Source organism: Harpia harpyja, chromosome 4, assembly GCF_026419915.1.
Source record: "Harpia harpyja isolate bHarHar1 chromosome 4, bHarHar1 primary haplotype, whole genome shotgun sequence".
Lineage (NCBI taxonomy): Eukaryota > Metazoa > Chordata > Aves > Accipitriformes > Accipitridae > Harpia > Harpia harpyja.
The window spans coordinates 44,592,750-44,617,405 of record NC_068943.1 but is presented as its reverse complement, the minus strand read 5'-3'; the positions used below and the strand labels follow the sequence as shown (position 1 = coordinate 44,617,405).

Below are 24,656 nucleotides of genomic sequence, written 5' to 3'. Positions count from 1 at the left end.
ACCAATACTTAGCATGACTTTTAAGGCAGCCAGGAAATTATATTAATTTCTCTAATGTGTGCAATGCCATAAGTTCTTTTTTTAATTATGATGATCAAAATATTGCTTAAAATTAAAGGCAGCTGCATTTGTTTCTGACGGATATCATAATTGCAATTGTAAATTGGGAAATGTAATGTTTCCTGGTGCTGCTGTGAGTAATGATTCTGAAATCATTATAGATAGGTAGATATAAATAAACCAAGAGATCTGTGAAAATAGAGCAAAAGCAAGCTAAAAGGGTAATTAGCAGAGCGAATAGGAACAGAAGAATCCAATGCTCAAAAAAATCTAGAAAGTCTGTGGAGTTCTGTGACTGTATTCATAGCATTTTGTAAAAAAAAGAAAATTGCTCTCCAAAGAGGGAGGAAAAAACCCCAAACAGAGAAAGAATTAATCTGAAGTCTGGATTTACCAAGAAGTTTCTCTGCTGTCTTTTATAACCTGCAGAGAAATAAATTCCTCCCCATGAGACACTTGAATGTAAATGCCACAGATAGAGTCCCGTTCCTTTTGGTTTGTCCTACCCTTGGGCTTGACTCAGAGCAATGCTTACAGGTTATGCTGACTGCCCTGCTTTTCCCTGGGGATCAGCAGGTGAAAAGTGAGTGGTCCTGAGGCTCTGTCATTCCTGGTGATGAAAAGACAAGTCAGGTCTTTCAAACTAGCACAGAGGAGGATCAGCTGCCTCTTTTCACCTACTGCTCCTGAAGAGGGAATGTGAAGCCGGGTTTGGGCTCCTTGCCCCGGGGCTATGCCTAATCCGGGAAGCTGTTACCCTCTCAGAGAGGGATGGAGTGGCTTTATGCCCAGGAAGCATTTCTTTTCCATACAGCTCTGGAGGAGCTGAAAGTATTCAGAAAAGCCCTGAAATGCCCGGCAAGGTGCAGCTGAGCTCTTTTAGTGTAACTGAATGCCCTCGCAGAACATAATGAGCCAATTCGGAATGGGTGTAAATCCAGAGGATTGCACTATACATCAGTTTAAGCCGTGGGGTAGAAAACAAACAGAACAGAAACAGTTGTAAAAAGTGTGGCTTGTATTTGCCCTAGCCACACTTGGTATTTCCTAGAGGAAAGAGAGAAAAAGGTAAAAGTGTTCTTAATTTTAAAGTCTTAGGCTCTTTTACTTTTTTTTTTAAGGAAAAGAAAAAGAAAGGTTTTCTGGTACTGAGGCCCTGACAACTGGAAAATGGCCAGCTTAACAGCAGTATTTATCAGTAGACCCTGAGATATAACAAGCAATCACACTCCAGCTGGTTTATCATCAATAAGCACGGATGGAATATTAGTAACAATTCTGTAGGTTTTAGAAGGTGAACACTGAAAAAAGAGCAATTGCAAATTGGAGACCTCAGCCTGGATTTCCTGGTCTGCTAAACTCACTTGTTCAACAGCTCCAGGTGGTGTTGCCATGTAACTACATCACAAGAGCCATGCTGGAAATTGCAGACTGAACTGATGACTCATTGAGTAGATAAACAGATGGAAATGGGAAAGCAGTCAACGGCTGTACAAGCCCCTGGAACATCCCCAGATGGAAAGAAGCTCTCACCGGACCAGCTGACCACAGGGCCGGAATTGTTCCTAGCACAGGCAGAATGAGCAGGACGCAGAGATCTAACACTGTTTTGAAGATACTTGCTAGAGATAAAATTAGAGGCATAGGAAACTGCAAAAAACTGTAGAGCTCTGATGCTCTGGGACAGACCAAACTTGGCTTTTATTGTTAGGCCCACAAAATTTGCAAGCACAAGTAGAGCTGAAATCATTTAACATCTGCTGAAGAAATACATGTTCTTGCATGTGTAAGAAGACACTTTGCCCTTAATTGGAGCAAAACCAAGCACCAGAATTTGACTAGCCAGGCAAAATTCCAAGAAAAGCCAGTCCATCCCCTAAAGTGGATTACCAAGAAGCACTTTCCCTCTACTGGGGGCAGGAGGAGAAGCCTAGAGACTTCTCAGGGTTCGTTAGAGAAATAGAGATCATTATTTTCCTTCTTCAGCTCACAGAATCACCTCCTGAAAGGATCTTTTGGCAGCCAGAAACGAACTTAACAAGGACACTGACCGATTGAAGAGCCTTTGTGGATACTATAAACAGTATTGATTTTCACATTCACAAAGAAATGAATTAGATGCCAATTGTATATGAACTGAGCCGTTGCCTCTTGTACACAGTGTGTCTCACTACCTGTGTGAATAGAAGTAGGTCTGCAAAACACTGGGTGCCCTCAAGGGAAAAAAAGGTTGAGGAGGGAGGGAGTACAGCTGCAGGATTAAAAAGGTTGTCTCCAGTTTAGTCCTCTGCTATTGTCAGCAAGCGCCTTAGGGAAGGCCATTTCTCAACTACTCAGGCTGCTGTATAAAACCATAGGGAAACAGATTTAAACTCCATGATCACCATGGTGTTGATGTACATGGTTACAGACTAACCTCAGACCTCCTAGCTAAAGGGGTCCAGAAGACAGAGAAAATGGTGGATACCAAGGCAATAATGTGAAACTGGACTCCTCTCTGCTCCACAGGACTTTCCACTTGCACAAATCCAACTGCATATTTATTCTCATGCTTGACAAATGAAAAAATAGATGTGTAGGCATCGAGCATCACTATCATCTCTGTGCCATTCACAATGACCTTTCCCCTTCCAGAGCTTCAAAACTACCATTCAGGACAGTCGTCCTCCTCTGGGAGACAGAGGGATGCAGAGGTCCCTCGGAATGGGGAGGATACCAGTGCTGTGTCCCCTCCTGTGCTGGCCATATTTGACAAGGGCAGACCCAAGAGCCATGACAAATGACATGAGTCCATGTCATAAAGCTCTATCTCCTACTCTAATCTTCATCATCACCATCACGAAGAAGATCTCAGACACTGAAGCCGGGGCTGGTTTAATCTCCTGCAGGCCTGTAATGACTCTGAACTCTGTCTAACATCACTCAGCATGACTGCTTAATTACAGTAATTAGGGAGCGTGGTAGAAACCTGCGCAGTGTGAAGGAGGCACTGCACTCAGGAAATGGATTCTCTGTCAGTTGGGTCCATTAGGAGGTCAGCCTGCCTGTCACTTCCAACTCCTGTGGCAGACGGTGCTCAAGTCTGGGAGCTTGGGAGGCCTGTCTGAAACATGCTGGGCTGGATCCCGTGTCCTAGGCAGGGGTTGTGCAGCTTCTCATCTTTCTTCCTTCCCTCCCATTCCCAGGACTGCTCTTACACTCCAAGATCAGGCCCAGTGAAAGACCACTCCTGCCTACTCTTTAGAAGAAGACAAGGACAGTGTTTGTTAGATAGGTGTCCCTGGGAGAGAGTGACAGCGAGGGCTCCTCTCTTACCATCACCCCCCATGAGAGTGGAAGTGCTCACCATAGCTAGCTCACCCAGCACCACCGGGTCACAGGGAGTCTAGGTGGGACTCTACAGCTGGCTTAGCCCTCCATCCCGAGAAAAGGCATATGGAGAACTGACAGGGAGGAGAGAACATTGGCATACCATTACTCTCACCCCAAACGCATAACCCAGGGTGGCCATGGCATGTTAAGGGAGTGATTAGATCTTGCACTTAAAGCAGGTGTGATGCCTTTCTGGAGAAGCATCTCACTCCTGACTATGTCCAGCCACCTAAGCAGGTTGCCTTAGGTCAGGCAGTGTAAATCCCCTCTGTCCGGTGCTATGAGTGGCTTCTGCAGGCTCACAGCAGCTCTGTACCAGACTTGGAGCCGGATCTCCCAAGCACTAGTACAAACCTTTTCCCACACCACCAAACATGTCCTTTTCAGTCCTGATCCACCCTGGCACATAGCCCACCTGCAAGTATTCCCTTGGCTGCTCTCACTCTGCTAGTCACACCTGATCTTCCCTGAACTGCAACAAAATGCATTTCATGCTGGGCCTGCACTAGGGATGCTGACCTTTCCAGTCCTCCTGTGGTTCAGAAACACCCTCCCTGCCTGGTGTGATACCCCTGCACGAGCACACGCAACTTTGTTTGCACTTCAATAGGCGATGCTGAGTGTGGCCAAGGGACACAGATTAGAACCTTCCCCCAGCCAGGACAGAAATAATCCTGGCCCCACACCACTGCACCAAGGAAGAACTCTGGCTCTGAGTTAATGAACCATAAATTCCAGCTTAATGAGTTTTATACTGAGGAGAATAATTAATGTAATTAGTACTGATATGAAAATGATGGTACTCGAGCCTGGATTACAAGGGGGAAGGGAGGATCTGGGGGTGGGAGGAAGCTTGGAGGAAGTTCATTCCGTCTATGGTTCTGTTCACCCAGAGGAACAGGGCTGGATGCATTCTTGGCAGGCTTTAAAACCTCACCTCCCATCCGCCATAAAGGGAAAGAAAATAGAGCATGACAGTGTAGCAAAAAAGAGATCAGCCATCCCTGGTTGCAGCAGAGATGTGGAATCTTTAATGCAGCTCTTTCCTGTGCTGTCCTTTAATTTGCAGCTCCCCCACTCCGCTCCATATTTGCAGTATATCGTCTGCCCTCCATGGTGCCTATTTTTTGCTTCTATATGAAAAGCTCTTTATAAAGGTGACTAGCTCCAAGGGTAAAAAACCAGCTCTTTAGCTATATAAGTATTTTGATACGTTTTATATATTTAGTGTAGTCCAAGAGGCAGTAATACCGATATTTTAGTTTTATACATATAGATTGATACATAAATTTCTATATACACATAAAGTGGCCCAGCAGGAGGTACTTTGTTCTGAGTGAGGCACTGATCATAGTACATTCAGCACTGGAGAAAGAGACCTCAACACTCATCTTAAGTGCTGACCCTGCCTGCACATCTGACAGTGGTGGGGAAATAAAAAAAAGCAGGAATGGATGTGTTTCACAGCACCTCTGTTTGAGCAGGCATCTTTTCCACCTTATCTGTGCAAAGTGTCTCTAATACTAGCCTGGGTGTTTGTGTGCCTTTTCAACTCATATGAGCATATGGTGGGAGTCTCCATGCAAATGGCATCTCTGTTCTAAACTGCCATGCAGGAGGTAAATCCAGATTCTTTTCCCCTGTTCAGAAAGTAAATACAGTCTTGGGGGGAGACGCCAGGTTCTAGAAATACAGGATGAACTTGTCTGTCTGTGCAAGGTGAGGATAACATTGCCAGCAGTCTGCTTTCACCATCCTGCGCTAGTGCTTGGATCTGCATGCTGTCCTGGGCCACATTGTCCCTGAGGATAACTTGTGGCTCTCCTTGAACCATTCTGAGAAACAACCAAGAGAAACGCTGGAGTTCTCAGCAAAATGTGCCATGGTCATGAGAGCTTATCTCATGCAATCCAATAAATGCCTACCCAGTAATAACCAGCTTTGGCTGCTGCTAACGCAGGCTGTATTCAGCCCACTGGCTGGAAGACAGAGACCCTTTTACCCTCCCTTCGTGACACCCCCCCCCAGCCCTCTGCCATTTGCCAGCCCAGATCTGTGACTAAATTGTTCCAAAAGGTCTTTATCCAGATGCAGAGGCTCCATCCTTGTGCAGTGGAGCTTTTTTATTAAAAAATATCCTGGGGATTTTTCATTCTCAGAGTTAGTGGCTTGTGCTAAAAATTCTCTAATGGTGTATCGATCAAATGAGTCTGATAGGGCACCTCCTAAGTAAGCGTGAGCTTCATGTTCAGCTGGACTGGACTGATGCCCCGTTCCCCCAGGAGTGCATGCATGCTCACACACGCACATGCCAATGTGTCTGTCTGTCTGTCTATAACTCCTCCACCCCCCCACGGGATGGAGCAGTGCCTGGAAGGGGGAAAGGCAGGAACCTGGCTGGGAAGCCCTGATCCTGCTCCTTCCTGGGCTGCTGGGCTTGTGGAGGTGTGCGGCTGGGCTGGGGCTGTGCTACCAGCACCGTGGCCACTTGTCCCTGGGGCATGGCACACAGTCATGGGGCCGCAGAGGAAATCCCCGCAGACAGGAGTGCTTTCCCACGCTTGCCCCCAACCCTCTCACCGGACTGCTTGCTTCACTCTTTTTTAAGCGGAGAACCCCCTATAAAGATGGGGGTTTATTCTGTTGCCTGTTTCTCGTATGAATCCACCTATTGCTAATCCAGATCAACCAGGGAGTGCTTCCTGCCAGCTGGTGCAGGGCCCGGTTTTGCCCCTGACCGAGGTACATTTGATTGCCATGTGCTGCTGGTGAAGAAATATCTGGGACACCAATGCTTGCCCGCTCACTGCACCGTGATTCATGAGTGCTAGCGGAGCATGTAATTAAGCAGGAGCAGAGATGGAGTAGTCTCCTTTCCCCTGCATTATGGATGGGGCAGAGGAGTGGTCTCTGAGATTCCCATCCCTCTCTGACAGCTCCCATGTAGTGCACCAGAGAGCAGCAGGGGCTGTCAAGCAGTCCCTTGCAGCAAAAGCAGGTGGAATGCATTTGTTGCCTTAAAACATTCAGTGTATACCTGCATATGGAACCAGAAGTGCTGCTTGCCTGCAGAAGGAAATCAGGGTGCTGGCAAGAGAAGCAGGCTAGAGAGGAGGGGTCCCCTGGGGATGACTTCACCTATACCTTCCCTAAATAGCTGCTGGCCCAGAGGACTGCCTGTTTGTGGCTCTGAATCTATTCCACCCACTTGCATGGGGAAACTGGGAGGAGGCTTCCCAGAAAGCTAAAAGGTAAAATGAATTAACTGAAAGAGGCATCTCTCATAGTACACTTGGGCATCATAACTACATCTGTGTTGCTCTGAGGGCAGAGCTGTAGTAGTAAAGCACACCAGGCATTGCCTTGCAGGTTACCTGAACACTGCTCCTCTGTTTAAGTCTCATGTCCCCATCACTGCTGCAGGCAGTGAAGGATGCAACATGAAAGGAGGGTTTATCTAGTCCTGAGGACAGCGTTTGCAAGCAGGCAGAACTTAGGCAGTAACTCCTGGGGCTCAGTGCAAAAGCAGGAGTGCATGTGCACATATGTACATTTTGGGGTCTGAATGTGCAAGGGGTGATAGATGTAGTGAACAACTCAGGAAGCAGTCAGCACTGGGAGAAAGGAAGAGATCAAGCACCTCACACAAGTTTCACAGCTATGAGAGAAGTTGTTATAACTCTTCAGTTCACTTTTATTTAAGTTCTGTGATCAGACTTTTCCATCTGCAAGAGCTCTTGTGTCAGTGCCACCAACATATGGAACAGAAATTACGACATTTCACCCCAGTAACAGGAAGAATGGCTTCATGTCTCACACCAGTAAGAGACAGAAATAGAACACCAGTTCCTCCCATATACTGCTAGCCCACTGGACACATGATCACCATCAACCAGTTTCCTGTTCAACTCGTTCAGCAATCTACCCCCAACAATGTTACTGGATAGCTCTGTTCCCAGAGAAGGGATCTTTTAAAATCATTTTGCACCATGGCAGGAGGGGAACACCTCTCATTAGCATTGCTGCAGCAGGATTTCTGCACCTGTGAGGTCACTGCAGACATGGGTAGCCTTATCATGAAGCAAAGCTAGTGTTAAGCCCGTGGCAACAGGTGCAGCAAAGTTTGGAAATAGCCATTACGCAAACATTGTGCAACTGTACAGAAGGGGAGGGAGGAATAAGAGCCCTGGATCAGAACCATTTCTAAATGCAGCTTTGTAAAACCGAAACAATGGACTAGAACCTCCCTATCTCTTTCTTCAGGGTTTTTCTTTGGGGGTTTTCCCCCTCTTCCTAGGGTACAAGGGAATTTGGTGGTGTGTGGAGACTCTCTTTTGCTATTTTTTTGAGACCAAGCCAGTTCTTAAAGAGAAGAGAGGCTGTTAAGAGGCAAAGAGAACCAAGACATTGCTAAGCTTAATATATGTGCTGGCCTAAGTTGAACTACTGCTTTGAATTTAGGCTTTTCTTGCTTTTTCCCTTTCTAAGGAGGATTGAAAATCTTTCCCCTTTGCTGAAAAGCACAGTAAAACCCTTTGTGGCAGTCTTCTGTGGCTCAATTGCAAAGCTGCACAAGGCAACTAGAGTTTCTCTGTAATGCTGCAGTCTGTATCTCTGCCTTCCCTGTCCTCATCAAAGCATCATCCCTCCAGCCACGGGCAGCATAGAAAACCACCTGCAACATGTTCTCTGCCTCCTCTGGCAAACAACCATTTTGTCTAGCTTGTTTCCTTATGTATCTGAAGACCTGACCATATTCCACTTATTTAAATTCTTAGATCTGTCTGAAACTGCATCAGGTGAAGGCTCCAAATCAAATTTACTTTAATTGCCACTGTGCAGGCAGCATCCTGCTATTACAGGCATGCAAATAAGGAAGTGTGTACCGGACTTTTGCTTGCTTTTCTTCCATGGTAAATGATGCTGGGTTCATTCCAGGATCTCAGAGACCCCTGGGTTCTCCAGCACCTGATCACCTTTCCAAACAGAGTGACCCAAAGGCAGATTTGGCAGACTCCAAAGCATGGTTCCCTTGCTGGGGTGAATGTGTTGGCTGTGGCTTCAGTTCAGAGCACACCCAATTTCCAGCTCTGTGGTAACCAGAAAGTACCCCAAGGTATGTTGAGACGAAAACAAGAGAAGGAAATAAATTATCTGCATCAAGACACATAGCACTTGAGTCCATTTTTGTAAGGAAATGACTGGCTGAATTCTCTGGAGACTGGCAGAGGAAATGTGAATCCAAATGACTCCAAAAAGGGTTCCATCAGTCAAGACCAAAAGGATGGCATTGGAAAAGTTGTGTTTAATGCTCTAAGGCTACATCTGTATAGTCCCTTGATCCTCTGGGAACGAGAGCACTCCATGCTCTAGCACATATGATAGCTGCTATGCCTGTTAGAGGTACTGGCCATTTCAGCTTCTCCAAGAAATGCATCAGTGCCCTTTCATCCACACCACACCCAGCCAAGCAGAGCCAGGTCACCTAGCTGATATAACAACCTGTCAATCTAGTGGGAAACCACCTCCCAGCAGGAAACCATCTCCCCACATTGCGCAGCGATTTCCCACCACAGAGATGAAATCTTGTCCTTGTGACCAGCTACTGTGGTGTCTCCACAAAGCATGAAGTGGCAACATGTACTGGAGAAGCAGGGGAAGAGGGGTGGGAAGAGTTGGTTCTACAAGGGTGTGTTGTATGCCGTGCAAGGGCCCAGGGGGATCCATGCGTGTGGTGTCATCCTCACACAGTGCTATATTGCTTAACTAACTGAAGTATAAACTTCTCTCTTATATACAGATCTATTTATTAGCCTGCAGGGAATCCATGAGGTAGTGTGAACACAGATGTGCTTCTCTGTGGAGGAAGAGGGACAAGCAGGGTGAGTCTTGAGGCTACCCTAGGTGATGGGAACACAGAAAGTGCATAGAACAACTATAGCTGTTTAGATTCAGATATACAAAAATAAAATGGTGCGTTAGTCTGTGTGGCATGGCAGGAGCTGGGCTGGTAGCATCCAATGCAGTATTCATACCTCCTCTTACAGGGAGGCTTTCATCTTGATGGTAGCTTCACTTCTCATTTGCACAAGTCACACTGAAACGTTGTTTGGTATCCGGGCAGCAAGATAATGGTGTGGTCCCCATCTCTCCCTCCCACATGCACTTTGCTCAAACATCCTCGTGGTTTCCTGAGTGATGTTAAGTGTGCAATGTCTGCAGAATGCCAAATACCCAACCCGAGACAAAGGAAAGTAAATGCCCATTCGCCAGGAAGGCATATCCCCTTGTTCAGAACTGTCCCAGCCGTCATCTCTTCTATGCCATACCTGGGTGAAACAGATGAAAGTTTTCCTTGAAACCAAGCTCTTATACAGGATGTTCATTCCTCTTTCTCCTCTTCCTCTTCTTTGCTTTTATATACATTTAAGTGTATATCTATATTTATTTTTCCTCTAATACAAGTGAACACAAATGTGATGTGGAAATAAATTCCCTTCTCTAAAACACTTTGTGGTCACAGGAATGTACACGTTTGGATTTACACACCCACACACTTTCCAATATCAAAAAATTTGTAGTCCCAAAACTAAGATGCTTTAAAAAAAGTTAAAAGGCCAGATTCCTCTATTGGCTTTTATCCTTCATTAAGAGCAAAAAGATTACCTGAAATAATGGTTTATTCTTTATATGCTGCCTGAGTTCATTTTAAAATTCCAATCAACAGATGCAAGGAAGAGAGGGGGGAAAGCTAGTGGGGGGTCATGTTAGGCTTTGAAAAGGAAAATTAGAGAGAATGTTTTCCTTTCTAATTTTTTATCCCCTATGGGTTTCAGGTTATAAGATGGTTATTTAAAGGATGCTTTCTCCAAATGTGTCGGCTTCAGAATATGTCCCCATGCCATCTGGATTTAAAAGAGTCAATCCAAGAGATTGGGAGTGGGAGCAGGAGGGAAAAAGGACAGAAACTAAACCCCTAAACCAAACCCTTTCCTCGATTCTTGGGTTGGTTTTGAGCATCTTTCATTATAAGCATCTTATTATTTGGTTCTGCAATCTTGGCTGTTTAGCTCTTTACAACAGGGATTTCCTATCCCCACTGCCAAGGGGCAAACAAGTTTCTCCAAAGGAGGGAATAAAACCCCCACTACAGCCTCAGATTTGAGCACTGGCTGTGCTGTAAAACTTCACACAAGCTGTAACAAGGGCAGTGAAGAATCCACACCCAGCTAGTCTGGTGCAAACAGTGTAGAGATTGACACAAGGGAACCTACGGACATTTAATCAGGTTGGGCACATCCCATCCAACACAGGGCAGCTGTCACCCACATATGCATGCACACAGATAGCCAGCTTGATACAGGAGGGCCAGGATGAGAAAAGAAAGATGCAAGTACTGAATGAGACGTGGGCAAAGGCAGAGTGTTCCCTTGAGCATTAGCAAGCCAGGCAGATATTTAACCCAATCATGTCAATTACAATTGCACCAAAATTTAAAAATCAATAAATAAAATAAGCAATGGCAAAGGGGGGGTCTAAAAGGCCTTGGTTGTTGAGTGACAGGGTCAGGAGAAGTGAAAAACATTAGCTTCTTCATTTTGCTGTGTTGACACTTTAAACATACTGTTCCTTAGGACAGATGTAAGGAGCCCGGGAACCGGGAGGTGGGCAGCAGAAGGAGATGTCAGAATGATGAGGATAAAGATCTCGTGGGAGGTCTGACAAGGGGGTATAGACATGAGGGATCTTCTCCAGATATCGATCTTCATGTGAGTAACAGCGGGTCAGGTAATCACTCGCATTCGATATCTCTGAGTGACACTTTCCAAAGTTCTGTAAGTAGAGACAAAAGTCAATGGGTGAAAACTCTGGGATCATTGGCCATAAAATGTACAACTCTTCAGTTCCTTGCTGAGACATACATATAACAAGTAGGATGGAAAATTAAATAGTTCTGCTTACTGCTTCAGAAAAGTAGAAACCCAGGTGATAAATCCTCACATTTCAAAATTTTTGTCTCATTTCCTGAAATACCTGTATTGCTGATGAATATGTATAGATTTTGCATGGTTTGCCCCTTGCTTGTAAATGCTCTGCCTCTCTGGATAAAATAAGCAGCTGGCCAAGAAAGGACAGTTTATTTTCAATCTTCCTAACTCTTCCACACCTGAGTTTTGAAAAAGCAGTGCTTGTATGCATCATTAATCTAATCCAGGCTCATGCTCTATTATTTAAAGGGCACATGTGTCTGACCAGGGACTTTGGAGGCAAAATAGGTTATTATGTCTAATGTTTACCTAGTAGATAGAAGTGCATGTGCTAAGCTTTACCTATGCGAGCAGTTCCACTGAAAGCCTTGGGGCCAGTTTTGTAAGTTAAATCAACTACAGAGAATATAAAGCTCTCGCAAGATTGAGACTGCTCTGTGGTCCCACGATCTTCCCTCTGATGGAGTGTATTCTCATGGATGCTTTGCAAAATCTGATTCTTCCTCTTTAAGTGCCGAATTGAATGAAAACCTCTTGGAGTCCAAAGTGCTTTGATTTCTATTGAGATAATTTTGCAGAGGTGTGGCAAGCAATACTGAAGAAACAGTGCTTGTTCGAGTGCAAAAATCGCAGAGACCTTTTTTCTCCCACAAAGCTCCATGCAAACAGCAGCAACAAGAAAACAGAGATCCCCCCCTGCTCTCCTGGTGCTCCTGCGGGGCACGGCTGTGCAAGCTCAGAGGAGTGCAGAGCTTTCCCACAGCCCAGGACTCTGGCTCCCCAGAGGGTGGCAGCAGATGGGAAGGATTCCTCCCTGCACACAAGCTCTTTCCTCCAGTTTGAAGCCCCGCAAGATGACCCAAGCAGGAGGGACATCTAGCGAGGACCGTGCTTTTGGTCTTTAAAGTCAACCCACATTCATGGGCTAATCTCTTCTCTAAGAGAGAGCAAATGCACTGGCAATCACCTTCTATGCCTGTGGTTTGAACTGGGGCTGGTTGAAGCAAGTAACTTGCCCTTGAGTCCTTCCTTGTTCTCTTTCAAAATACCAGAAACAGTCGGTTTAGTGGAAAGGACAAGGATTTGACCCTCAGGAGAGAATGCCTGAAGGAACAGAACAATCTACTCTGCTCATCTGCTGCCAGTTCCTGGATAAATATTTCACCAGGATGCTTAAAAAAATCATATAGAAAACAAAGTGTCGACAATAATTTATTGATGGTTCAGACTGCTAGAAGAGGAACAAGCAAGTTGAAGGGCTGCACCGTCTTAAGGCAATTTCAGGAACAGCCTTGCTAAGAGCAACGAAGGGTGCTAGAGCATGGAACGTTTGTCTTAGCACCAGGAAAACAGCAGCAATACTAAGGTCAATTTGATTTTCATTTCCCTTTCCTTGGCAAAACTGTATATCCCACTGCTCAAGCTTTTAAAAGTCAGTGATCTTGACTGGCCAGATAGCAAAGAATAGTAGGCTCTAGGCCCCTTCTATTTAGAATTGCTGCACTGGTACCTGAAATTCAGGTGGGCCATTCCCACAGCTACCTCATGAGGTTTTTGTCCACTTCTGGCTTTTAATTGCAAAGTGAAAAGGTGGAGAGGTGCTATGCAGCATTGTAGCTGTTTGACTGGAAGAACCCAAACCAGGGGACATGAGGAAACTTCACTAACTCTACCTTAACCCCTACAATCTCCTCCTAGCTGCTTTAGGCAGCCCTGACTCACAGCTCTCCCATTCCCAGGTGGGAGCTATATTTACACGGAAAGTTTAGGCCTCTGCAGAGTTCAAGACTCAGATTTACACTGTACCACACACAACTCGGTGGCTGGAAAACTAGGCAGGCTGTGGCAACACATACTTTAAGCCTGGAAACAGTTATCTTCATATAAATTCTATAGCATAAACAGGGATCCATACCATAAGGGAAGCAGGGAACAAAGAGCAGCTGTTTGCTATTCTTCTGATTGCACCAGCTGATAAAAAGGGATAAAGAAGGGCTAACAGCTAGGGAGAGTGTTAGCCAGCATAGAATGTGCAAAGGTTCTCTTCCTGTATAATCTACTCTCAAGAAATCTCAAACACAACAGAACTCCTTTCCACACCTGCAAGGGGAAAAAAAGTATTAGCCATGCTCTCCTCCTGCTTTATAAAGGTAAGTCATTAACTGATAGCTCAACTTTCTGGATAAAGCTAACCTGACAGGGAAGTTGTCTCAATGATTGATATTTAGTAAGATGTAGTAGGCAAGAAGGTCTCTTAGCAAGACTAGCAATCTATTATCAATTAAATGAGAGGGTAGGTTTATATGCTTTTTGAGCATGCAACAGAAAAGCATAGGACTTCATACTAATATGTGCCCTCAAAACATCTAATAGATGGAAAGGTCTAATAGGAAAGAGATTCTCAGTTAACATAGTAGACATCTTATGTAAACTGAGCTGGGTGTTAGCATCTAACACTGAAAGAAGGAGAAAGGGTCATGAGATACTATTTTATGGGCTGCCTATTGACAATATACTGGGTCAGCAAAGCATATTTCTTTCTGTTTATCTATCAGTTAATGTGGGCATGAAACAAGCATCCATGAAGTAGAGCTAGAGAAAATAAGTGTGATTTTGTCAGCACTTCTATTTGGCCAGGTGAGTATGAACAAGTTCTTCTTTTCTTTCTGGGCAGTGCTCACTTCTCACAGGTGGGAGTGGGGCCAGAGCAGGGCAGCTGGAGAATGCCAGCATCAGGGTCAAAGGAAGAGACTTCCCCGTCTCCTTTCACCTTTCTTCAGTATGCGAAGCCAGGAGTCACATTGCTCTGGCTTTGTTCCCTGATCTCATTTCTAAGTAGCAAAAGGGAAGAGAACAAAATCAGCCTAATGTTTTTTAACATATTTAGCAGCCAGTGCCCTTTGACTTCCTTCCCCAGTCCCACTGTGACTTTTCCCAAATCTAATTTATCTTTAACAAACTTTGAAATTAAATTAGGGATAATGAACTAATTAAATTGAACTGGCACACAATTCTGCCACTTTCCCCCACCTGACTTCTCCCACTTGCCTTTGTTTCCAGCATGACTCCATGCAATTCTTCATTATCTGGGTTACATCCTCCCCTCTCAGTTTTATTTTCAAGAGCTTGATTAAAGGGGATGTCAGCAATCTATCTGTTTCAGACAGCCTGGCAGATTACCTTTAAACAGCCTGTATTTGACTGAATTAGGGAGCTTTCATTTCTGCCATGACTTCCCCTCGACCCTTCTCCATCCCCTATACACCTGTCTCCAGCTTTTCTTCTATTTGCAGATCATCTCTTTGGTAAAACTAGGTGTGCTGCAGGCAGCTTTCCCTCCAATCTGACCATATCCTATACTTTTAATCATCCTGAAATAATGAGTTCTTACTGGTCTAAAAGTGAAAAACTCCTTCTCAGGGTCCTGAGGATTTCTCTGCTATAGTGTCTGGAAAATCTGAAGACTCTATTACATGAGAGTTGGACTGATACCGCTACAGAGGACTGTGGTTTCTGCTACTGCTCAAAAGCTCAAGAGCCAATTAATAACCTCTCATGCAGCTTAAACTTATCTTTAGTCTTGCAGCATGGCTCACAAACACAAGTAGGCTGGTTTTCTCTGCTTGGCCAAACTCAAAGCAAACACAGTGCACATTCATGCACTTAACGGATGTGTTAACCTGTTCCCTGGCCGGGAAAAGTCCCTGCTGTTCAAAACTATTCAAACTTTGGGCTGCCACTACCCTGACCCTCTCCATCAGTTGGTTTTGAATTTTGGGATGCAACACAGGCTGATGGACAGTAAGAAGTAGTTTTGTTGAGTGACAGCAACAGAAGACTGTTGTCATACTGCAGACCAGTCAGTGGAGAGGATGTAGGTGTTGGAAGATAGAAAATATAACAGGAACCAAAAATAAGAAGCATTTAATCATGGTGTTGGGAGCCTCGCATCTTTTCCTCCCTGTTTTTAAACTCCCTACTCAGCGTTTTCAGGCTGCTTTTCATCTTCCAAGTATGGCTGCAACTTTAGGTATCTTCTGGCATGCTCCTGCTCTGTTTGACACCTTATCTATGAGGGAGCTCACAGAATAATCACTGTCCTGAGTAAAGAACAAACATTAACATATCAGGGATGAGCAGATACCAGTGGTCCTGAGCTTGCTCTTAGGAGTGGTGGAATGCTGTGAGGACAAAACTGAGGGCAAATGGGACAGAGGGACTTGCCCCTGGGTTCAGAAAAAGAAAAGCTTGAGCATGAGGAACACTGAAATTTCCGAAATATAGGGCAAACACCTATGATGATGGATGCACCCACAGACACATGCAAGTATTACTTATGCAGAAAACTTGCTCATAAAGTTGCATTCCCTCTTATAGCATGCTTTTAACTCTTGCTGTCTATAGTACGTACCTGTTCTGCATTCCTATAGCATCTTAGACCATCAATAATCTTAAACATTGCCCTCCTTGCTGTTTCCCTCCTGAGTCCTTCTCTCTACCCTTTTGGAGTCAGTGCAGGGCTGTTATCCTCATTTACAAATGGGAAACTAATAAGGAGACACCTTAGTTCTTTGCTGTATTTCTCCTGAAAATTGGAAATGGGGCTATTGACCTGAGGGGGTATTCAGGCAACCTTGGTGTTGAGAGGAAGGAAATGTGGCAACTGGGAACTGAATCAAGGCTGCTACATTTGATGGTTCTCCAACATCCCCAGCTTAGTCTGCACCAAATCTGTAGCTGGTGCAGGTGTAATTGTTTTATGGGGACACGCAGAAAGCAGAGCTGGGAACCTGAACCCTGGTCACTAATTTGCTGGGATCTTGGTGCAAGTCTCATGATATTGACCTATTCTTGCTGTAACAGGGACGAGAAATTCCCAAACAAAACTGAGAGCAGGAGTGTGGGGAGGTGAAGGGGGAGGAAATAATTAAAAAAACATTTAAAAAAAAAAAAATTGTCCTGATCTGTGGTGTCTCTTAGCAGGGAGAATTTGTGGTGGTGAGATTACACCTTCAAAGCACCGTATGACTGGCTTTATTTTTACTTCAGAGAAACTGGGAGGATTTCCAAATTTGGATTTGGAGGATTACTGTCCTTTTGCTCACAATAAAATCCCCCACCCCAGGGAGGAGAAGGCAAGACCTCCCAAGATGGATTAGGGAGTGTTTGCCTTGTTTGTAGCAGTGGGAGTGTCCTCCAGTGCAGCCCAAGAAACTGTTGGGAACTGGAGGTGAAGGCATAAGGGATGGTGGCTGCTTTCAACCACATCTTCCTCTAGGTTGGCATTTTCATCCTCTCTCTGTGTGCAAGAGGCTGGCAGTGCTGCTGCCTGTTGGTGACAGGCAGGCAGGTGCCTGGGAGCTGATCAGCTCCTCTCTCCAGTGACAAACAGACCCCACAACCAAATGGAGAAAACAAAACCCAAACAAATCCCAAACTTACTGTCCACTCTCGCTCGTTACGTCTACGAAGACCTTGATCCTCATTCTGGGAGCAGGGGTGGGTGAGACACCGCAAGAGAGAGAGGTTACCATTCTGGTCCGGGCCAGGCCTGCTGCAGACACTTACCTAGGAAGGCTTTTGCTACAGCAAGGGAACTATGGGGCTGCTTCCAACACAGGAAAACCAGGGACCATGGGGATAAAGGCAAACTGAACTAACCCATTGCACACCTTCTACCCCAGTGTTTCTGCTCCACCTTCACCCACCTGTTAGCACAGATGTTCCTAGTCTGCAGGGAGGCACTAATCAATGGGACAGTCCAGTGGGACACTTTAAAAACGCCATTTTTCTCCTGTTTATCCTCCTGCAAAGAGCTATTCCCCTCCTTCCCAAGGATCCAATGCCCTTGTCCTTTATCTTCTTCTGCAAACCACCCCTCTCCATCCCCAGGTTGCTGCTTCTCTGTGTGCCACCTCTGATCTACCCTGGGTGACCTGAGAGGGATTCAATGAGCTGCAAAGCACCTCATGTCTCCCTTTGCTTTCTTCCTTGTCTCCACACCCTTCTCTGCACCTCTTCGTTGAGTATCCCTGTGGGGCTGTAGCCCCATTAAACCCACAGCCCCTTCCTCCAATTTGAAAGGCAGCAAAATAAAGGGGAAGGAACAAAGCTTAAAGGTCTTTTCCAACCTAAATGATTCTATGATTCTAAGGCAGAAGCTGCAGTCACCACAACTTGGGGAATACACAGGACTGAGGGAGAGTTATAGGCAAGGAGGGGGCTGCCAATAGCATTTCCTTGGCCAACAACTCTTGGCATCACCCAGCAAATCTCCTGTGGGATGGGAAGGGAGAGTTGCCTCCCTTTCAGACAGGGACCTGGTGGCTTTAATACCTAAGAAAAGGGTATGATTATAGGGTGAGGGAATGTAAGAGGAGCTGAAGACACCTCTTTCTACTGCAAACACCATTCCATTTCAAAGGGTCACTGGTAGCCAGAGATGGTCCAGAACCACTTGTAGGTTTAAATGCAAGCTGAGTCCTAATCAGCCCCTACCACAGGCCCTGAGCTTAAAGGAGCTTGGTGACCCTTAAAGTGGTCAGAAGAACATCAGAACAGGGAAACAGTCAGGTCTGGTCTCTAATCTGAGAAGGAGAGCACCAAAGAAAATAATCTTTCTCCCTCTCTCTCAAACATGCTGTCTGCACCAACCTCACGCAAGGCAAGCTCTTTTATTTTTGCATATGCGGTCCCTCTCTGACTGTCTCTTATTCACTGACTCTTTCAGGTGCAGGAACCTTTATGTGTTCCTGTATTCTCCCACATACTCTCCCACCTTGTTCTTTCACACATGCACATATGCTCCATCTTAACTATAGTTGCTTCCATGCACGAAAACTCTTCCTTTTTTTTTCTTTCTGTCAGTCCCCTTCTCTTTGCTTCCCCTTCTTGTACTGACTAGCTTGGAAAGGCCCTCTTAACATCTCCATGAGGTTTTTGGCTTCAGCTTCTGCACATCCTAGTATTGCTGCTCTGCTTCATGCTGTTAAGCCTTACAAAAATTCCCCAAACCAAATCCCACACCAAGAGTTGTACCCTTCAAACCCACCTCATTTCTCCCTGTGTCTCCAGCCACACTGACTGCAGAGGAGGCAGACCCCTGTTCTGAAACAAAGCCATTAAGCCTTTCCCCCTCCCACATGCCTCACCTCACTGTAGAAAGCAAAGGAAAACACTGCAAAGAGCATGCACAGAAGGCAAGACAAGGCAGAGGCATTCCTGTGAGCACCCCCAGAAATAAGGGTAGCAAAGAGAGCAGCCATTGTGGGCAGCATGCAGGAGGTGGAGGGAGTGGGGAGAAGGACAGACTGGATGCATAGGGGCCACTCCACAAGAAGGGGAGGAGATGCAGAGGGGAGCACTGACTTCAGAGGGGTGCAGTGAGGAAGGCAGAGTGTGATCATGTACCTTGAGGCCAGAATCTGAGGGGAAAGGGCCTAGAGTGACATGCGCTAGCGTAAGTTGGGCTGGATGGTTGCATACTCGACTAGGTCTCCGCCAGCATGGATGGAGGTCCGAGGACTGGGTGACGAGGCCAGAGCGGAAGTGTCCAGCTCTGCATAGTGGACATCACAGTCCTTGTTGCCAGAGTTCTGGAGAGAAGAGAGCAGCAAGGCGGTGGGGACACAGGAGGGAGGAATTGGGGTCGAAGTAGGGAGGTGGGGGGAGTGAGAACACAGGAACCATGCAGAAGGTGGGGAGTGAGTGAATGAGACGGGAGAGGGAGTGTGTGAAGGGTGGAGGGAGAAAGAAGAAGGGGGGGGGAAGAAAAAACAGTTAAGAAGAGGGAGGTAGGGAGGTAATGAACAATCAGTCAGGTAAAATTCCAAATCAAAGCACAGGTCCCAATGGCACTGCTCCCCATATCCACCACTGAGCTGAGTGACTCAGCCCGGGTTGGCAGCACTCCCAGCAACTGCCCCATCTGCCCCTTTTACTGGGGCTGCTCCCAGCAGCATCTCGCTGCTCTGACCTTCCCATCAGCCCCTCTGGGATCAGCATTTTCCTTAGGCAGGGGTGTTCAGTGAATTCAAGCCTCATTGGATACCTGACCTGTCAGTTCTGACCCAGGAATTTGGGGTTCATTGCAGCACACTGGAGGCAAACGCAGGGTTGGGGGCGTGAGTGAAAAATCACGCGGAAGGCTTGAATTTGGGGTATTGGGAAGGAGATGCCTGGAGGGAATGGCTTCAAAGCCGTAGCTCCAAGGGCAGGTTTGCAGCAGACACATTATCATAGGGAAATGACACTGCTTAGCCAATACTGTTGTTTTGCCCTAGCATGGGGGCTGCAGAGTTCTTAAGCGCTACATTTTAACACCAGACTAACTGCACAGTACGCTACTGCAGATTAACTATGCAGCATGATTTTGTCATTGTAATAACATCTAATAGATGCTAAAAGCATCCTTCTTTGGCATGAAAATATTTATGGGTATTCCCTTACTAAGCGGGCTTATCGGCAAGAACTGCATGAATGGAATATTATCCAATTTGTCTGATCATTCCTACCAAGACATCTTTCATGCTTTGCAAATAATAATGGTCAGAGAACCCTGGAAGGCAGGACTGCATGGAAACCTCACTCCTCAGTTGGGAAAATGAGTCACCAGGAGGAGCCCTGGTGTCAGTAGCCAAGGTATGAGGGGATACCCTGGCTACTTGCCCTGTGGAGTTTCTTTAGTACTTGCTTTTGGGCCTGTTTTCTGTGTCAGCATTAGCCAAGCATCTGCTAAGCTTCTCTGAGAGGAGAGAGTTGTCTCTTCCAACTGAAAGAGCTTTCCAATTTCTCTATCCCCTTTCCAAAAGGACTCCATCACATGGCAATTATGCAAAAGGTGTTTAATTTGAAAATGTTTCTCTTCTCTTTGTTTGGAAGTGTCCTCAGCCATGTACCAGCTGTGGCAGAGCCATTTTCAGAAGTTTATAGCCCTGTAATGAGCTGGTTTAGTGCCTGTTGCTGGAAGGGGTTATTCAGTGAGTGATTATCTCTGACTGCTGCGCTGTTCTGTAGCAGGGTTTGGCTCTCTGATGGTGCCCCTCAGCCACAGGGATGAGAGGAAAGGGAAACGTGGCTGCAGCGGCATTTCCAGTGTCCAGTTCCCCTGTGGTGCTCAGCGAAGCTAGACACTAGAGGACCAGGAGGTTTGAGGTTGCCCTCTGTCCTGCCCTTGGGGGGGTGACCAAGTGGCAGTGGCAAGTTATTGGCATGAAAGCTGTGTATCCTACGGCCTCTCTGCTTCGTGTCTGGACCCAGACTGAGTGTCTATGGATATTTAAGAAAATTAGTAATGCCAGCTCCAGTCTCAAACCCAAACCTATGCCCTGCAGAACTCTTTCCCCCTGAACTTTGTATCTCAGTACCTCCTCTAGTCCCAGAGAAAGGCAGACTGTCTTTACCTCCTCATTCCTGTCCTGTCTACTTTGCCTCACTCCTCTACAAAATAGTACTTCCTTCCCACTGGAGGTGTTTTCTCCATGGAGCTCCCCTGCTTTCTGCCACTCTTGGGCTTGCTCCTGCTCCCTGCTGCTTGTTTGGAGTAGAATTTATTACAATATCAATAATGTGACTTGTATACAAGGTCTAGCACTGCCACATGCAAGCGCTCTGTGTAAATCATCAGCATCGGCACCCTGGTAATTGCCCTGTAAACCGAAAGGAATTATTTTGCTGTCTGCAGCAACAAAATTTTCTCTTCTACCTGTGCAAATGGGTATTGCTGACATATACACTAATCATACTTCTGCTCCTACATGCACTTGTACCTCCACCTCTCTCACACACGAACACACAGCTTCTACATCACACATAGGCACTGCCACGTGCATGCAGAGCACACCTCTGCTTTTACCCACACACGTTACTCTGTGCACTGACACGCATGGGTACGGGCACTCTCAGACATGCATAGTCTTTGTGGGTGTTATCTGAAAAACACACTCACCTTTCCATCCCATTCACTCCTGCTTAGATATCCTCACATAAACCAAAGCTTTACCTCACAAGAGCTCAGAAACAAATGCTGCAGGCAATCCCATCACCCCTATGCTCACTTCTGTACCCTTAATTGTCTACTACACTGTCCTTGCATATTTCTGTGCTGTCAGCTTCATGTTATCTTTCCCACAGTTTGCAACACATAAACATACATATTCATTTGTAGCCTCTAACACAGGGCCCAACCCTGCTCCCTTCTGCAGGTATCTTGTCCCTGCAGACATGCCCCAGCCTCTCCCCTTCGCCTGGTCCCCTGCCAGCACTCATCTGCACACATCCACACACACATACCTGCACACCCTCTTTGTGGATTCCTCCTCCACCTGCCTCTTTTATTTTCTCCTGGCACCTCTCCCATTTCCCCTTCCCTTGCTCTTTGCCATCTCTAATCACTTTCTGACTCCCATTCTAGGGCTGTGAAATTGTCAACCCCAGGCAGTGGCTTTCATGCCGTCTTGTGATAAATCTAGTTTATCCCAAATTACGAGGTTTTGCACAATTCATTTAAAGCTGAATGCACCCGCCCCATTTTCCTGCAGAATCCATTCCCTTCAACTCTCATCTTATTCACTACACTCCCAAGTCAAATCTCCAGATGAAGTACAAGCAGAACAAGAATATCCTGCCTTTCTTTTATGCCTTCCCCTTTAAAGGATCCCAGAACCATATATACAACAGAGCAGCTGCCTACATCTGTGTCTGAATATGGTGGCAGGGGGACTGTATCAAAGTGAGGTTGGCAGAGATCCAGTGAAACTGAAGGGGAATGTGCTTCCCTCCTCATCCTCCAACTGACCCATCTCTCAGGCAAAGGACTGTGCAGGTCTAGCTTGCCTTGGTGAGTCCCTCAGCACGCTGTTGGAGTGTGGTTACTGGGCCTGAGCTGAGTGTGCTGGTTTTGGTAACTACCACTATCCCTCCTGTGGTTCCCTGAAGGTTTCCATGCGAGTGCTATCCCAGACACTCTTCAGCATCCCCTCTGCAGGGAAGTGCATGTGTGTGACATGAACAGGAGGCCTCTGCAATGCCTGTGAGTGGTCCTGCAGGGAGGATGGCAAGAGCTGGTTTCTTTGCAAAGCGTGGCTGGGCAACGTGATGCACACCTGGCCCTGGCTGTGGCAGTACATACTCCCTCTGTTATCTGGGAAGAATCCAGCAAAACCAGCACTCATAGGCAGCAAAGTGACACCCTTCTTCCCCTTGCCAGTCACAAACTTGAATAGCTTGCTGCCTGCCCAAAGGATACAGTGATTTAGCAAGAAATGGGAGCAAGCCTCATCTCATTCCTGGGGCAAAAAGCCAAAGCATGGTGTGTTTGCATGATGGGGGAGCCTGATACCATTTACAGGGATTGCCAGCCAAGCTGACCAGAGGACAGGTCCAATTCACAGCTGTGCTAGACTTGTGCCAAGAGCGGGCAGAGCTGTGGCAGCAGTGGATGAGTCTCCCAGACACCACATCCTGACTGCTAAGGGAGTTTCTTCATGGGCCAAATGAAATAAGGGCTCCACAGTGCCTCACCTCTTGGCTAAAACCAAGGTAAGGAGCAGTGAGTGCCAAGCACAGGACATAGAAATACATCTTCTCAGACCAGGATTGAGAGCAGCAAACTCGGTTCCCATGGTTACGGAGCAGCTACCCATCAGGCCCCATCTCACATCACTAACTCTGCCACTTAATTAACTGGCTGCTCGTTATTTCCTGAAATGAGCTCCTCCATCCTCCTGCTTGCCTGAAATTTGGCGCTCAGACGCTTTCCACAGTGCAGCCCATCTGGCTCTAGCATCCTGTGTTTCCTTTAAAACTCACCTATCACTCAGCAAGGATTAGAAAGAGCTGGAGACGAGCCCCAGGACTGAGGGTCAGCTCCAAAGGGAAGTTTTTCTTTAGGAACATCAGCCATGTTCAGCTAAGATGAGGTAAATAGGATCACACCAACACAGCTCGGCAGGGCACTGTGTCTTTTTATTTTCAATGCCCTTGGCATCTGTATCGCTGTAGAATTCTGCTAGCTAAAGGTCACTGGGCCCTGTCCTTCTATTATCTGCACAGAAATATACATTAAAGGGTCATACCAGGATGAACTGGAGGGAGGGTTATAATTAGTTATGTTCATAAAATATTACTCTAGTATGGGCTCATATTTACATTGCTTTCTCAAAAGACTGGGTTCACATTGCTGAGATCTAGAAGCACCAGGCTTGCTGTTTAGTGTTCTGAACCACCCCACATGGAGGAAGAGTTTGAGAGAGACCTGCAGCGTTTACATGGGGATTCTACGTCTCCCATGGAGGATGGGGGGAGCAGCCCCATGCCACGGGGTGAGGGAGGGAAAGGATATTGTCTAAGGTGTGAGAGGAGGAAGGTTTTCTGTTTTCTCAACAAGGGAGGATGCTAATCCTACCTGTTCTCTGTTTCCTATGCCTTTGCCCCTTGAATCTAACATTTCCTCCTTCAGCCTCAGTCCTTGAAAACCAGCCTTTCCTGCATGGCTGTTAACATCTCTCCCTGACCCTTACTCTCTCTGCTGCTGCCTCACATTAGCATCTCCCTATCTGAGGCTGAACAAATCCACACAAAAAAGGGGGGTTTAAAGACCTTGTTGTCAATAGAGAGCCAAATACTGGCACGCTCTGCCCTGCAGAAAATTGCTTTGTGAAGCTCTCACTGCAGCGCACGGTGCTCTTCAAGAGCTGCTTTGTTTAGCTGCAAAATCTAACAGGGCCTCAACTGCAGAAGGTGAAGAGTGACCAGGGTGGGATAGTTGGCTTGTAGGCTTAGCTCTCATATGTATGTAAAGATGAGACTACCACAGGTTGCGGCAGTCCAATGACCCATAAAGGCACAGCTCTAGGACCTATGGAAACAAAGGGCAAAAGGGGCAAGTGCTGAATTAGGGTCAGTGGTATTTGAGAGGTGGGCTGAGATCAGAGTGTGGAGGTTGCCTTCCTCCAGGAGAGGATGCTCCTGGACTGTGAAGGCTGCTTGTTCGCCCCCACTGGATGGTGGGGGCCTTTTATTTTATAGGGTGGGAGAACCTGTGTGAAAGGCAGTGAGGCTGGGGGTGAAGATGAGGTCAGGGAGCATTATTAGCACCCTGATCTCCTTACCAGTTTGTCAGTGTAAGGAGAGGGCTCGGTGGCTGCCATGTCATAGTACGGAGTCTGCAAAGGGATTTTCTGGATTTCCTCCTCGTGTTTTGTGTTGTCTAAGTGAACAACCTGTAATAGAGGAGAG

At 46.4% G+C, this 24,656-nt stretch overlaps 1 protein-coding gene across 6 annotated transcripts in view; it reads right to left on the bottom strand.

Moving 5' to 3' along the window:
* Positions 1-7,082: 7,082 nt before the first annotated feature.
* Positions 7,083-24,656, bottom strand: part of NECTIN1 (nectin cell adhesion molecule 1) — a 109,159-nt gene continuing 91,585 nt past the window's right edge. Inside the window, exons 8-11 of one of the 6 annotated variants that reach the window (XM_052786522.1) lie at positions 24,530-24,640; positions 18,906-19,015; positions 16,863-16,907; positions 7,083-11,265 (exon numbers count right to left, since the gene is read on the bottom strand). In XM_052786522.1, the coding sequence (XP_052642482.1) occupies positions 11,217-11,265; positions 16,863-16,907; positions 18,906-19,015; positions 24,530-24,640 (315 nt within the window). In that variant the 3' untranslated portion in view covers positions 7,083-11,216. Of the gene's footprint in view, positions 11,266-16,862; positions 16,908-18,830; positions 19,016-24,529; positions 24,641-24,656 lie in introns of all 6 variants that reach the window. The other 5 variants (XR_008235122.1, XM_052786526.1, XM_052786520.1 and 2 more) reach the window with 5 other exon arrangements.